The sequence below is a fragment of the Sminthopsis crassicaudata genome, chromosome 6 (genome assembly GCF_048593235.1).
Source record: "Sminthopsis crassicaudata isolate SCR6 chromosome 6, ASM4859323v1, whole genome shotgun sequence".
NCBI lineage: Eukaryota > Metazoa > Chordata > Mammalia > Dasyuromorphia > Dasyuridae > Sminthopsis > Sminthopsis crassicaudata.
The window spans coordinates 75,655,648-75,669,677 of record NC_133622.1 but is presented as its reverse complement, the minus strand read 5'-3'; the positions used below and the strand labels follow the sequence as shown (position 1 = coordinate 75,669,677).

General features: G+C 40.9%; 1 protein-coding gene across 1 annotated transcript in view; it reads right to left on the bottom strand.

The window, feature by feature from the left end:
• ARHGAP10 (Rho GTPase activating protein 10) overlaps nucleotides 1-13,087 on the bottom strand; it is a 340,816-nt gene extending 327,729 nt beyond the window's left edge. Inside the window, exon 1 of the mRNA XM_074273693.1 lies at nucleotides 12,535-13,087. Within this exon, the coding sequence (XP_074129794.1) occupies nucleotides 12,535-12,688 (154 nt within the window). The 5' untranslated portion in view covers nucleotides 12,689-13,087. The remainder of the gene's footprint in view (nucleotides 1-12,534) is intronic.
• Nucleotides 13,088-14,030: the final 943 nt, after the last annotated feature.

The window sequence follows — 14,030 nt, the reverse complement described above, 5'->3', positions numbered from 1 at the left end:
CATGATGAAATTCAAAAATTTATAATTCATAAGCTTATATTCCTGAAACAGATGCTTCAGACTGGAGATATGATTTGTCAAACAATATTGTAATTAAGGGTTATGTTCCTCAAGAAAGGCCCAAAATTTTATGGAAATGGCTGCACCCATCATAATGAACTATAAAAGCATGGGCTTGACAGCATAGAGCTTCCTAAAGCATATATGCACCTTAAGCACCAATACAGTAACCAATCCCATAAAATACTAAAATAAAATGCAGAATCAAAGCACTTTACCAGGTTCTCTTATTTGAGGATTCTTGCCCTTCAATTTTATTGATGTCTGGAGTTTCATACCAGTCATTTCCCAATTATATGTCCCTCTCTCCAAACCCACAGACTCCTCCCCTGACACAATGAAAAACAATTAAGCAAAATCAAACACAGTATGGACCCAACGGGATGTACGAAATACAAAATTCTGAAAAGGCCATCTGTACAGAAAGACGGGAAGAATGTTTAATGATGTCAGCTGAAACCAAGAGTGGTCACAGCATTTAACCCAAAACATAATGCCTCAGATGAATGTTTTAATTTACATTACTGTAGTGATCAGATAGAGCAGCAAGGAGGCTAATGGATAGAGCAGTGGTTCCAGAGTCAAGAAGATGGAATTCAAATCAGCTCTCACTCACTTGCTAGCTAGCTTTCTAGTGTGACCTTCCAGCAAGTCACTTAACCTGTTTGCCTCAATTCAAATCCTCAAGAAAACCCCCACAGAGTCACAAAGAGTTAGATGGGACTGAACAACAGTGATTGAATGCAGTGTCCTAACTCAGTTTATACAAACTTTCTCATGGTCTCTGAATTCCTTGTAATTGTCATTTTTTACAATGTAACCATCCTGAACGTCAATGGAATCATGAATGACACAAAGAAGCCACTGTTTGACACATTAGGTATGGCTAGGTTCCTACTTTGTTTTGTTTTGTACCACCAAAAAAATATTACTGCTATACATGGGACCTCTTGCTTTTTAATTTCCTTGAACTATAGACTTACAAGCCCAGTGGAATCACTGGGTTAGAGTTTAAATAGAACAATAATTTTTCACATATGTGTATGTTTACATATATACGTGCACATATGTGTATATCTGGGTATATGTGTGCATATATACATATATAATCAGTTTGGAATTATATCTATATAAATAAAATTTCAAATTGATTCCCAGAAGAAGTGGACCTTTTCATAATTCTACCAACAATGTATTAGTGCAAAAAACTTTCTATAATCCTTCCAATGCAATCTATATCGACATTTCATCGTCTTCATCAATGTATTAAATGTAATGAATCTTCCTCTTTCATCATTCCTTCTTACTGGGGGAAAAAAAATCAGAAAGCTCTATCACAGAAGGAGTTAACAAGCATCTTTGAGCAGTGACTTAGGACTGGATGGCTTTTTGAGAAACTAATACAGAGTTGTTATTTTGTTCTTTCCCCGCTCTCCCCCTTCTTTCCTCCCCCTTTTCTCCTCTCCCTCATGTCAATGTCCTTCTCTAGTAAGCATGTGTATAGCCAATTCACACAACTTTAACATCCATTTCCTTAAACACTGCCTCTGAAGTCTGGAAACATGGGACAATTTCTCTCTCATAGTAAGCACTGTATGTTTAGTGAATTTAATTTATTATCAAGGTACCTTAAAGGACAGGCTTATCTAGACTTTCCTTTGTTCTTCAAGGACAGGCAGTCACTGGTCAACCTCTCCTTAGATAATAGCTCTCTGAAATTGGCTAATCTTTCTATCAGTTATGATCCCATTTCAAATTGAGCTATCCTTAGAAATCAGTGTGGAATTGTAGGTACAATTTTTCCAAACTCATGAGGCTGGAATTCTTTAGCTTCCTTTCAGGATTCTCCAATGACTTTATGCAAGATCCTTCAAAAATTCCCTTTGTCTGCTTCCTTGCCCTGTAGTACTACTGATAGCTAAGCTAAATATTAGTTTAAAGTAGTAAGCCTTAAAGCATAACTTCTCTGACACATACCCAACCTTGGTCAACAAACTCATGTACAAAGAAAATGCCCTTGATGTTACAGACATTTGCAAAGTATTCATTCAACAAACATGTTCCAACTACACCAACATTTATTGAAGTGCTCAAACATTCATTAACTAGTACATTAAAGGACTTGAAGCTTTTGTGGGATATCCTCCCATGATTTTTCTCTCCCCCACTCTCTGGGGAAGTGAAAAGTGTTATCCAGTCACCTAGACAAACCAATCACATTGTAGAATGTTTCCAAACTTTGGAGATCCCCCAAAAATGGGTACATGAAGCAAAATGAAGGCCAGGAGTCATAATGAACTCTGGAAATTCAGTTTGTAAGGCAAAGAACACAGGTAGAAGCTGGAAGAAAAGAGAGATGGAAAGCCAAAAGAAGAAGGAGGGAGTTCAACAAAAACAAAATAAAATAACAAAAATCATGGCAAGTTAGGAAGCCAAGCCAAAATGTGGTGAGCCCAACCCATTGAAAATTGATGGCAAATGGGTGTAACTTACAGAATGCCACATGAATCACTAAATCAAATCAATTTAAAACACAGGGACTTTCTGCAGTATATTTCCTCCATCATAATATAATAGCTAGGAGCATGTTCACAACAAACCCCATACATCAAAAAAAAAGAACTGTTCTAGTTAGGAGTTCCATAGTACAAGATTCTGGGTATTACATGGTGAGGGTGAGGATTGGCAATTATTTTTTCTTGGGTAAAAATAATGATAAGAGAAAAAAAAAAAAAAAGGTGAGTGCTGAATTTTATCTATGGCATAATGCAAGATTTCTTAAAAATTTTATTTTGCTTGGGAATCTTTTTTGCTTAAGAAATTTTTACACAACCCCAAATATATAGGTATGCAAAATAGGTATACAAATCAAATTGTTACTGATAATAAATCATAATTTCGTGACCTCCATATTTACTTGCATGACCCCATATGGGGTCACAACCCATAGTCTAAAAGGCTTTAATACAATGGAAAAAGCTTTTTACTTTCAGATAACCAAAATTGTTTATTACATGATATATTAGAAAGGATCCTGGACCTGTGTCTGAATCCTAGTTCTATTTATTCCCTTTAGTGATACCAAGCACTAGCTTCCAGAAACTAGGTCGTAAACTTGGCCCTAGGAACCTCTGGGTAACTCTCAGTTCTTTATATACTTAGTCTTTCTTGGTCTGTTTTCTCATTCATGAAATGAGGGGGTTAGGACTAAATTACCTCTAAGATTCCTCACAGTTCTAAATACTATAACATCTCATTACCAAGGATAAGATGTATGATGATAGAGGATATGATATCATGAGTCCTGGATTTGAATTGAGGCTTTGCTACTATAATTATAAAACTTAAAGCTGGAAAAGACCTGATAGATCATCTAAGCTAATCCTATTGTATAGATGAGAAAACTGAGACTCAGAGAAATCAAGGATTGGTTCAGGGTCATTCAGGCAATAAATTACACATCTGGGCTACAAGCCAAGATTTTTGACTCAAAATCAAGGGCTCTCTCCTCATATTTTACTGCCTACCTAGTTGTAAAAATAAGAGCAAATCATAGAGCCTTAGCTGCCTTGTCTAAAATAGCAGAAATAACAAACAGTACTAAACAAACATGATTTATTAATAGAATTAACATAATCATTCTTTTCTATTTAGAGAAAAGATCCATTTATACATTACTCCTAAGTAGAATATTATTGGATTTGCTTCATATGTAGTTTTTAATTTATTCACCTAATTCATCAAACATCCACCAGCACTGTATCGATACCATCTTTAATTGCACTGCACATAGTACTGGTACTTAAAATATGCTTATTATAAAATGAATATAGACATGTAGCAACAGTCCTTTTTCTCATCATACTATGCAAAGAATTCTTTTCATCAATGGAAGAATAACTGAAATGAAAGATAACTGGAAAAGTGCATCACTCTCCTGCAAGAATAAGGTCAACATTACCAAAGCTTAAGGTGAACAAGGCTGATAAGATAGCCAAGGACAACACAAAAGTTTGGGGGGGTTTGTTTTCTTGAGATACTGGGGTGAAAAGCAAAGTCAAGAAAGGGACTTCAGCCCAAGGTGGATGGAACTATGATGCTGAACAGCAGTGATGGCAAAATTAAGCATAAAACTTCTCATCCCTTCTTTCACTTCTGTTTTCTTCACCCAGAATAATCATCTGTACTGCAATGGGAAAACAAAAATGATCAATAGATCCTTAGCTGATACCCAAGAAAAGCAGAGAAGACCATAAGAGCAAACCTAGCTGTCCTTGGCTAGTTTGGGTGGCCTGGACCAGAAATTAAAATCAATAGTAGATGTATGTACTAAGTCATCTGAAAGATGTTAGGGAAGGTGTGATGGCAGCTATGGGGGAATTGCTACAAATCTGGAAAAAGACAAATGTTAACCATTAAAAAAAAAAAAAAAGGAAGAAGAAGAGAATGGAATTCACTATAGGCCAATGACTGACTTGTAGATCCTAGCACAATTCTAAAACCTATTATTAAAGGGATAGCTAGTAAATACTTTGAAAAGGAAACGATAATTATCGAAAGCCTGAATGGCTTTAGTCACAACCTTAGGTCCTTATGTGACAGTTACTGGAGTAGCAGATCAGGAGAATGCTATTTAACTTGGATTATAAGGCAAAGATTTCAAAAAATTCTCATGCTCTTTATGACCAACAAAAAAAAAAAAAATGAAAGATGGGTTATTACAGTTAGACATATTTAAGAAAAAGAAAAAAATCTGACAGAAGCTGTCCAAAAAGTGAAATAGGTTACCCTCATGGAAAAAGAAAGTTTCTTTAGAAACTTTAGAGCTCTTAAATCATACTTATTTTCAAAGCAAAAATATATTTCAAAAGACTTCTTCACAAGGAACTCCATAATCACCCAAAGTTTTTATTTTTTAAAACAATTAAAATTGAAAGGCAAACAATGAGCAAATTATGTGCCAAATATTATGCTAAGTGCTGAGGATATAAAAAACAAAACAAAAAGTCTCTCACCAAAAATCTAAATTTGCCAAAATGAGATGGAAAAGGCATCCAAAGAAAAAGTCAAACAATTTTACAATCAAAAATGAGGTTCTTAGGTCATGAATCAACTTTTTCTTCTTTAAACAGGGCAGAAAGCATTATCTTTCAAGACCAATTAAGTTACCAAAAAACTCCAATTTATGGCTTATATTTTTTGTAATGTCATATATTTGTACAAGATGATCAGGATCTGTAACAGAATTCAACAGAAAGAATGCTGTCTGGATATTATGAGAAAAAAAGAATACAAAGAAAGATGTAGGAAAACAATGAAATCCAGAACTGATGGAACTTAGGGATTGATTTTGTCTGCTATTACCTAAATACACCAAGACCAGAATCTTGCAGGAGTCCTTTTTTTAAAAGGAACAAATCAACAATCGACACCTACTATGTGCACCTATTAAGTACTGGGGAAATAAAAAAAGAGGGAAAAAAGGAATTTATAATGCAGGAGACTGTGTTAAAAACTGTAAAAAAAAAAAAAAATATATATATATATATATATATATATATATATATTGTATTTAATACATATTTAACATGTATGGGACTACCTGCCATCTAGAGGACGGGGTAGGGGGGAAGAAGGGAAAAAGTGGGAACAGAAGGTTTGCAAGGGTCAATGATGAAAAATTACCCATGCATATGTTTCGTAAATAAAGAGCTATAATAACAATAAAAACTGTACAAATGATATATAAGAGAGGAAAAATTGGAGCTAATCTCTGACTGTACAAAGGGGCCTCTATCACATAGGTGCCAAAAGTAGTTTGGTGCTTAAGTACACAAAGACAGGGACTTGTATGTGGCCGCTGCTAAAGCAAAGCTTCTTAAACTGTAGATCAAAACCCCATATGGGATAGGATAAGTTCTTCATCAAAGAACTCCATGACTTAGACCAAACCTACTTCTCCAACTTTATTACCTACCACCCTCCTTCCCCTATCCTCCCCCAAGTGCACCCAACCTAAACTTTCCCTTCTAAATCCCATCTGCCATGGGAAGATCTTTTGTTCATCTCCATATATACCATCTTCCTGTCAGCTGAAATCAGCACTTCCACAAACCCTTCCTCAAGCACTCCAGTTCCTCTCTAAATACCTAAGACATTTTACTTAACTATAACCATTTATGGTTTAAAACTGGAGTTTAAATTGTTAACCTATGTCTTGTTTCCTCAGCTAGACTGCAACCTCGAGGGCTGGGACTCTGTCTCAACATCCTGGTTTCCCAAGTCCAAGACTGTATATTGCAGACAACAGGTATTCAATAAATGTGCTGACTGATTGACTTTTATGTAGCTAACTGGGTTTCATATCCAATCAGGTCAGCTGTGAAGCTCCAGGAGCTTCAAATTTCCTCAGACACATATGACAAACTATTTCCCCCAGCACAAATTCAAAGTTAATTAGGTACTGGCTATTTATTAAAAATACACATACACACACACACACACACACACACACACATTTCAGTAGAAAGCTACCAAAGCTGGAAGTAACAAGGCTAATAGGAGACAAAGTAATTAAATTTCCAGGTTTTTTAAATTATACCTTTGAAGTTTTTCCTTCTATTATCTAAGTCTATTGATTTTGAACTTGTCTAAGAAAATGTGTGTGTGTGTGTGTGTGTGTGTGTGTGTGTGTGTGTGTGTGTGTGTGTGTGTTACCTATAACATTGACCCGGGGAACTTCTAAGTGAGGGGAGTCCCTTCACCATTCAAGTCATCCTCTCCATTGCAATTGAGTCTTTAGAGAGATCTTTAGAACACCAAGAGTTTAAACAACTCAGTTACTAGCCAGATTGGGTCAGAGGGGGAATTTGAAACCTAGGGCTTTCTGATTTTGCAGCACCTACTGTACATCACACTGCCTCTATTCCAAAGGATGCTATGTTTCTATCTTTTCCCTCTCTCTCTGCCTTCTAATAAGATTGTAAAATTCATTGAGCACAAGGACCATCTAATCTAAACTTATCATCTCCAGGAGGCCCTAGCAAAGAGCACTTTGGACACACAGCAGGTGGTACCCAATACTAACAGGCAAGCATTAGGGAGAATGAGGGAAGACTTCTAATTTAGAATTTCCAGTTTAGCTCATTTAAACTCCTTATTCTAGAGATGAGCAAAATGAAGCCCCCCAAAATTAAAAAGATTAAATAATTTGCCCAGTGTTTCACAAGTAGTAGGTGGTAGAGTCAAGATTTGAACTCATCTTACAAATAACTCTATATTTTTTTCCCCTAAAGCCTTTTTGAATGAAGAATTACCAAATCAAAAGTGAATGAATAATCCCCAAATTAACATTTTGGAGCACTTCACAACAAAGTAACAGATACTGATGATTAAATACATACATATATATAACATATATATATAATTTTCTTAAAGGCAATGCCAAATATCAAAGATTATAAGAGTATGCAATGCCTTTGTGCTACTGTTAGTTGACCTAATTTAGTAACTAATGCTTATTCATTTATTCTGCCTCCTCAGCTACCTATTCTCACAACTCCCACAAATTCTACAAAGAATCAGCTGGCTTGTTGACCTTTAGACTTAACTCACTTCAAATGGCCCCTGCTCTCTCCCATGCAACAAGTGATTTCAAAATTCTCTGCACCTCTATCTGTAGCCTGTAAGGCAGACCAGCAAGATCTGCTGGCAAGAAAAGCTGAAAATGGGAAAAGGGATGCATGGAGAATGAGAGGCTGGAACTCAAATCTTGATTGCCAATTGTTACCTAGGAGACAGTGGGCAAATTTACACCCCATCCCTTCAGGCCTCAGTTTCCTACTCTGTAAAAAGGAGGTTGAACTACATGACATACATGGTCTCCTCTCTTACACTTAAGTGCTCTTTTCACTTGGTTGGGGATCAGAGGTAAATACTGTAGGTATGGAAACCAATTTACACAAGGGTGGACCCAAGTGAGTCCAGCCTATCGGTTCCCAAAGGCTTCTGTGCTTTGGATGTGTTTCTGTCTCAATTACAGAGTAGTTTTAGGAAGAGAGAGAGCTACTTCAAGGTTTTAGGACCCTGAAACCCATCCTTTGAAAGTCATAGTTCTTATAGTAAGGAATGTGGATGCCAGAAGCATGAGCTGTGAGTTGATGATTTCAACCCAAATCTTATCCTGCCGGGGAATCCCGACAGCTGTCCAGCCGGAGCAGCCTGGGCTGCTGAAGTCATAAAGAGGCGTGCATCCTGTTGGCAGGGCTGCTAATGTGCCCTCTCAAATACCTGCCTCTCACTGGTCAAACTGGCTTTGCCATGTACCTTCCTCACACCTCCTCAGGAGCTCACCTCCCAAAGCTCGGGGGCTTCCACGGCACCCAAGGGACTTCCCAAGCTGAGCTCTCAGTTTCCCTTACCACCTTCTCCAGACCAAGTTCATTTTCTACTACATCTTAGAGCTTTATCATTATCTGTACACGTTTCCCCTTTCATTTCAACCGTATTTGGTAAGAAAAATAATGAATTTGAGATGATAGTGAGGGTCAGTACCTAAGTCCCAACACAGGTTTAATTCAGGTAATAACAACAAATTTCCAATCATAGGGAAACTTACATTCCAAGCAGAAAAATTTTACTTAATAGATAATAGGGAGTCACAGAAAATTTCTGAGAAACGAGTGACATGCTTAGATCAAAGGAAGATTTTCCTGACAAAAATTGTGAAACATGGCTGGAAGGAATAAAAAGAAAAGGAGGAAAGACTTGGAAAAGTCTGCTGGAAAAAGCAGCTTCTGAAATAACCCAGATGAGTGGTAAGAAAGGTCTATTTGGGGTTGCTTACAATGGGAATAAAAAGATGCAATCAAGAAATTACTTGGCCCAGTGAATGGCACTGGCTATATAAATGTTAGTAGTTATTATTAATCAAGGCTCAGAGAGAGAAAAGCACAGAACATATTAAGAGACTAGAGTTTCCAACTCAGATTTCTCTCTTGAGATTTGCGGTTCACAGTAGATGATCCCATTTGGGGTTTTCTTGGCAGAGACAGTGGAATGGTTGGCTATTTCTCTCTCCAGATCATTTTACAGATGAGGAAACTGAGGCAAACAAAATTAAGTGACTTTTCCAGGGTCACACAGCTAGTAGTGGGTCTTCCTGATTCCAAACCCAGTGCCCTATTCACTGTGCCTCTCTGAGAGCCAATCCTGCATTTCTAAACATTCTACTAGTACCTCAAATTCAACACATTCAAATCCACATTCACTGTTTTTTTTTTCCAAAATATAATCTGCTTCCTTGTCATTTCTTGTGAATGCATACCATCATTTTCCCAACTGCAAATGTTAAGGGATCCTCCATTTTAGCATACAATCAGCATTATTTTTCTCATTGCTACTTTTTCACTGCAATTAATATTAATATTTGGTCAGACACCCCCAAACTTCTGTCCCTCACAGCTGGTCCACTTATCATCACAACTTATCCAACTGGTCCCCTGCCCACTCTGATCTAGACTACCCAGAGCTATCATATCAGAAATTTTCTTCATTCATAGCTCTCCCTGATCCCATCACTCCCTTGCTTTTGAGCAATTCACCTTTCACACATTCCCCATTATTTCTGCAGTTCAAACTCTTTAGTTTGACAATCATGGCTTTTTATAATCTGGTGCCAACCATCCTTTCCACATTTAGCATCTTACTCCTCCCTTCACAAACCCTACCTCCAGATTACTCCCCCTCTTCTTTTGATATGTTCTGTGCTTTTCTGTTTCTGAGCCTTGATTAATAATAACTACCAACATTTATCTAACCTTTACTATGTACCAGACACTATAAATATTACTTCATTTGATCCTGGAAGAGAAGTGCTATTATTTTTCTCATTTTACAGATGAGGCAAGTGAGGCAAATAGAACTTAAATGACTTAAATAACATATAGTTAGTAAAGATCCAAGGCTGAATTTGAACTCGGATCTTCTTGAATCCAAGCTTAGTACTTTATCCACTTCACCCTCTGGCTGTTTTGTTCTAAATATTCTTTATTTCTGGAATGTCTTCCCCATCCCCATCTACCCCAGTCGAAATCTTACCTATCCTTTCAAATACAGTTCTATAACGTCTTGCCCAATAATGTACTTATTATTATTATTCAGCATCCTTGCTTCCCTATTTTTCTCCAGCAACGCCATTTTTCCCCAATTCCAAATCTCCACATAGGAGTCATTCTCAGTTCTTCACTCTCCCTCACCCTTCACCCCACAAACAGTTTCTAATTCTCATGGGATCCACCTTCTCACATCTGTTGCATCATGCCTTCCTTACTCATACCACAACCGCCCTAGCCCTGACCCTTATCATCTCTCACCTAGATTATTCCAATAGCGTCCATTGGTCCACCTACATCCAATCTCTTCTAACCATCCTACCCACAACTGCAAGTTTGATATTCCTAAATTATAGGCTTGACCCAGTCACTCCTCTGCTCAAGAAGTTTCAATAGTTCTCCTTTGTCTCCAGGATAAAAAATGCAAACTCTTCTTGTGATCATTTAAAGCCCATAGCAATCTGCCTCCAGTCCGTCCTTCCAGGAATATTTAACTATAACTCTCCCTCATACACTCTAATCCAATCAAACTGCTCTTCCTTACCCTTTCCTTGCTTCCTTATTTGCTTTTCTTCATGCATATTTCAATTTCCCACATCCAGTCCTTTGCACAGATTTATGCAATCCCTCCACATCTCTGCCTCTTGAAATCTTATCTTCAAGCCTTACTCAAGTGTCAACTCCTTCTGGAGGTTTTCACCAATTCCTCCAGTTATTAGCACTACCCAATAACTTAGTAGTTATTCTGCAAATAGTCTTCATTTACTCATCTGTGAAGGGCAGTTGGATGGCCCAATGGATAGAGCTCCAGGCCTGGAGCCAGGAATACCCATCTGGCCTCAGAAGCTTACAATCTGTGTGATGCTGGCAAGTCACCTAATCCTGCTTGCCTCAGTTTCCTCATCTGTAAAATGAGTTGGAAAAGGAAATGGCAAACCACTCCAGTATCTTTGACAAGAAAAATCAAACAGAATCATGAAGAGTCAGACTGACAACAACTGTGTGTAGATATTCCCCAAATAAAATGAAAACTTTTTTAGGACAGGGATTCTCAATTTTGTATTTGTACTCTCAGCCTCCTATGCCTCTTCCCCTCAATTCCTGAAACACAACAGGTTTTTAATAAATGTTTCTTTGTTGAATATAAATCAGAGGCTGGAAGGGACCAACCTTTGAAATCTCCTGGTCCATCTCTTGTGCAGTTATTTTATTCCATTTCGTTTTATAGGCCAGTTATTTGAGTATCAGTTTTTTGTCTGCCCTACACCCAGCACTAGCTGCTGAGCCTTCTGGGAGACAGGGTCCTCTGATGTGAAGTCCTCTGAGCCCAGATCGTTTTTCTGAGTTTAGAGAGAAGTCAATAAATTTTTCTTGACTAGAACTGAATTGCCATAGAAGACTCTAAAAATGCTCCTGGACGATCACTTCTATCTCTTTGTGCCTCAACTTCTTCATCTGTAAAACGAGGAGGTTGGGCCATTTTAAGGTCCCTTCCCCCTTTAAAATTGATCCCACGGCTCCCCTACCACCGTTTAGGCTTCACATTAAAGAGCAATAAAACTAAGGGGGGGGGGGGGAATGGGGGATCAAGCCTTAAACGGAGGAGTCCATACTTGAAATCCACTGGGTATACTATACTTATTTCTAGAGCCATTTTCTAATGAAATAAGCAAAGAAAGAAAAAGGAGAGAGGGAGGAGGAGAAAATAAAGAGACACCGGTATTGACTCAATACAGAACTAACCACTGGAAGGAGTAGAAGAAAGGGATCAGAGAGAGAAGTGTATTTACATCGCCACAAAATGCGCAGTCTGTGTTCAGTCACATTGCTCCCTCTTATTTCTGCCTCCATTCAAAAAGGAGAAGACGTGAAACTTAGACCTGCAGCTTGGGCAGTGCGAAGCGCCGAGGCCCGAGGAAGGCGGGCTGATGCTGGCTTCCGACGGGGGCCACACGCTCATTCCAAGCTGTGTGGGTGGAGGAGCAGAAGGGGAAGGTTTCCTGGCTTCGGCCGAAAGAAAAACCCCCAGAGTGAAGAGAAAGAAGGCACTCCTTCGGCTGCCGGAAGACCAAAACGCAGAGCGCTCTTTCACTCCGGCGTACATCGGCGCGGCGCTTCCCTTCTCCCCAAGCCGGGGCCCCTCTCGGCGCGGCTCCCCACGAGCCGCGTGCGCCCCTGCCCCGCACCGGGTCCCCCGGCTTCCATGTCGGAGCGCAGCGCAGCGGCAAAGCCCGGGAGCCCCGGGCAGGGCTCTGAGCCCGAGCCGGACAGAGCCCGGTCCCCTCCACGCCTCCCTCGCTGCCCCAGGCGCCCGGTCCCCTCCACGCCTCCCTCCCTGCCCCAGAGGCTCCCCGGAGCTTACTTTTGGTGGCAGCAATGAGGTTTTTCCCGTCCTTGAGCAACTCTTTGATGAACTTGTTGGTTTTCTCGAGCTCCGCTTCGTGCGCACGAATCCTCTCCCGGAACCACGGGCTGTCCAGGTAGCAGTCGCTGAACTCCAGGGGTTGCAGCCCCATGGCTCCGAAAGCTCGCCCCGGCGCGGCGCGGCCGCTCTCCCCGGGAAGGCTCGCTAAGGCGCCCGGAGGTCAGCGCCAGCGGACCGTCTCGCCGCGCTCCCCTCGTGGGGCTCAGGCAGAGCGGGACCGGCAGCGTCCGAGGCCTCGGCCAGGTGTGGGCGGCTGGGCAGGAGCAACGCGACCATAGGCGGAGAAGAGCCCCGGCCGGCCGGCTCGGCGCACCTGGCTCCGGATGAGCCGGCGAGCGCGCTGCTAGCACTGCCCTGCGCGCCCAGCCAGGGCATCTACCGCGGAAGACTCCGTCGCCGAATCAAGAAAGAAAAACGGAGGAAAAGGAGGGAGGGAGGGAAACGCTCGGCCCAGATCCCGTCAGCCTCCGCCAAAACATCCAGCCCTCTTAGCCCCACCTCGCCCCTCAGACACCTCCTCTTTCCAAGGGAGCTCCGCCTCCCTTCTACAGATCTGGGCGCTCCCGGCGTCCTTCTCCCCGGGGCTCAGCGCACTCTCTCTCTCCGCCTTCCCCCCGCCGCCCAAGTCTTCTCCCTCTGGAGCGGCTGCCTGCTCCTCCCCTTCCTTCCGATCTTTCCTCTTCATTCCTTTCCTTGTACAAGCTGAGCCCCCTCCGCCCTACTCCTCCCTCCTGGCGAGGTACCCGCCCCCTCCCCCCAGTCCTGTCTTCCCAGGCTGTTCCCTTTATGGAGCCTCACCCAGACTGTTCCCCGATAAAGGGAATTGGGAAAGAAGAAATCTGAGTCTGATAGCAGAAAGCGATCCCTGGCCAAGGCTTTGCGGAGCTTGGAAGCAGTCTAAGAAGCGAAAGGAGCACGCTGCTGGATTCATCCGGGGGCTGAACGGGGTCTCCTTTGTCCTTTTTAAAAGATACTGTTATTCCTAGTTACTTTTTAAATCCTTTGTGAAATTTCATTTCTTCCTCTAGTTTATGTTCTGCCAGCTCTCCGAGGGCAGGGACCTCTACCTGCTGTTTTGGTTTGTTTTTTTATCCTAAGTGGATCCGAAAACTTGGAATTGAAAGGAACTCAAGAGATCCCAGTACGCTGAAGAGGAGGAAACTAAGCTCCTACAAGTTAAATACGCGCTTTCTAAATTAGAGAAACTGAACCGCCCTGAACTATTCTGCCTCCACTTTGCAGGGATTTGAATGAATGTACCCCCTTCTCATCCCCACTTCTCAGAAGTTCCTTCGAGGCTCATTTCAGAAGCCGACCTCCCATCCCAGGGAGCCCTTTCTCCATCTCCCCAGTTGTTACCTGAAATTTTCTTGCATTTACTTTTTCTATTAGATCTCGATAGAACAATGTAATCTTGAAATCAGGGTCTCATT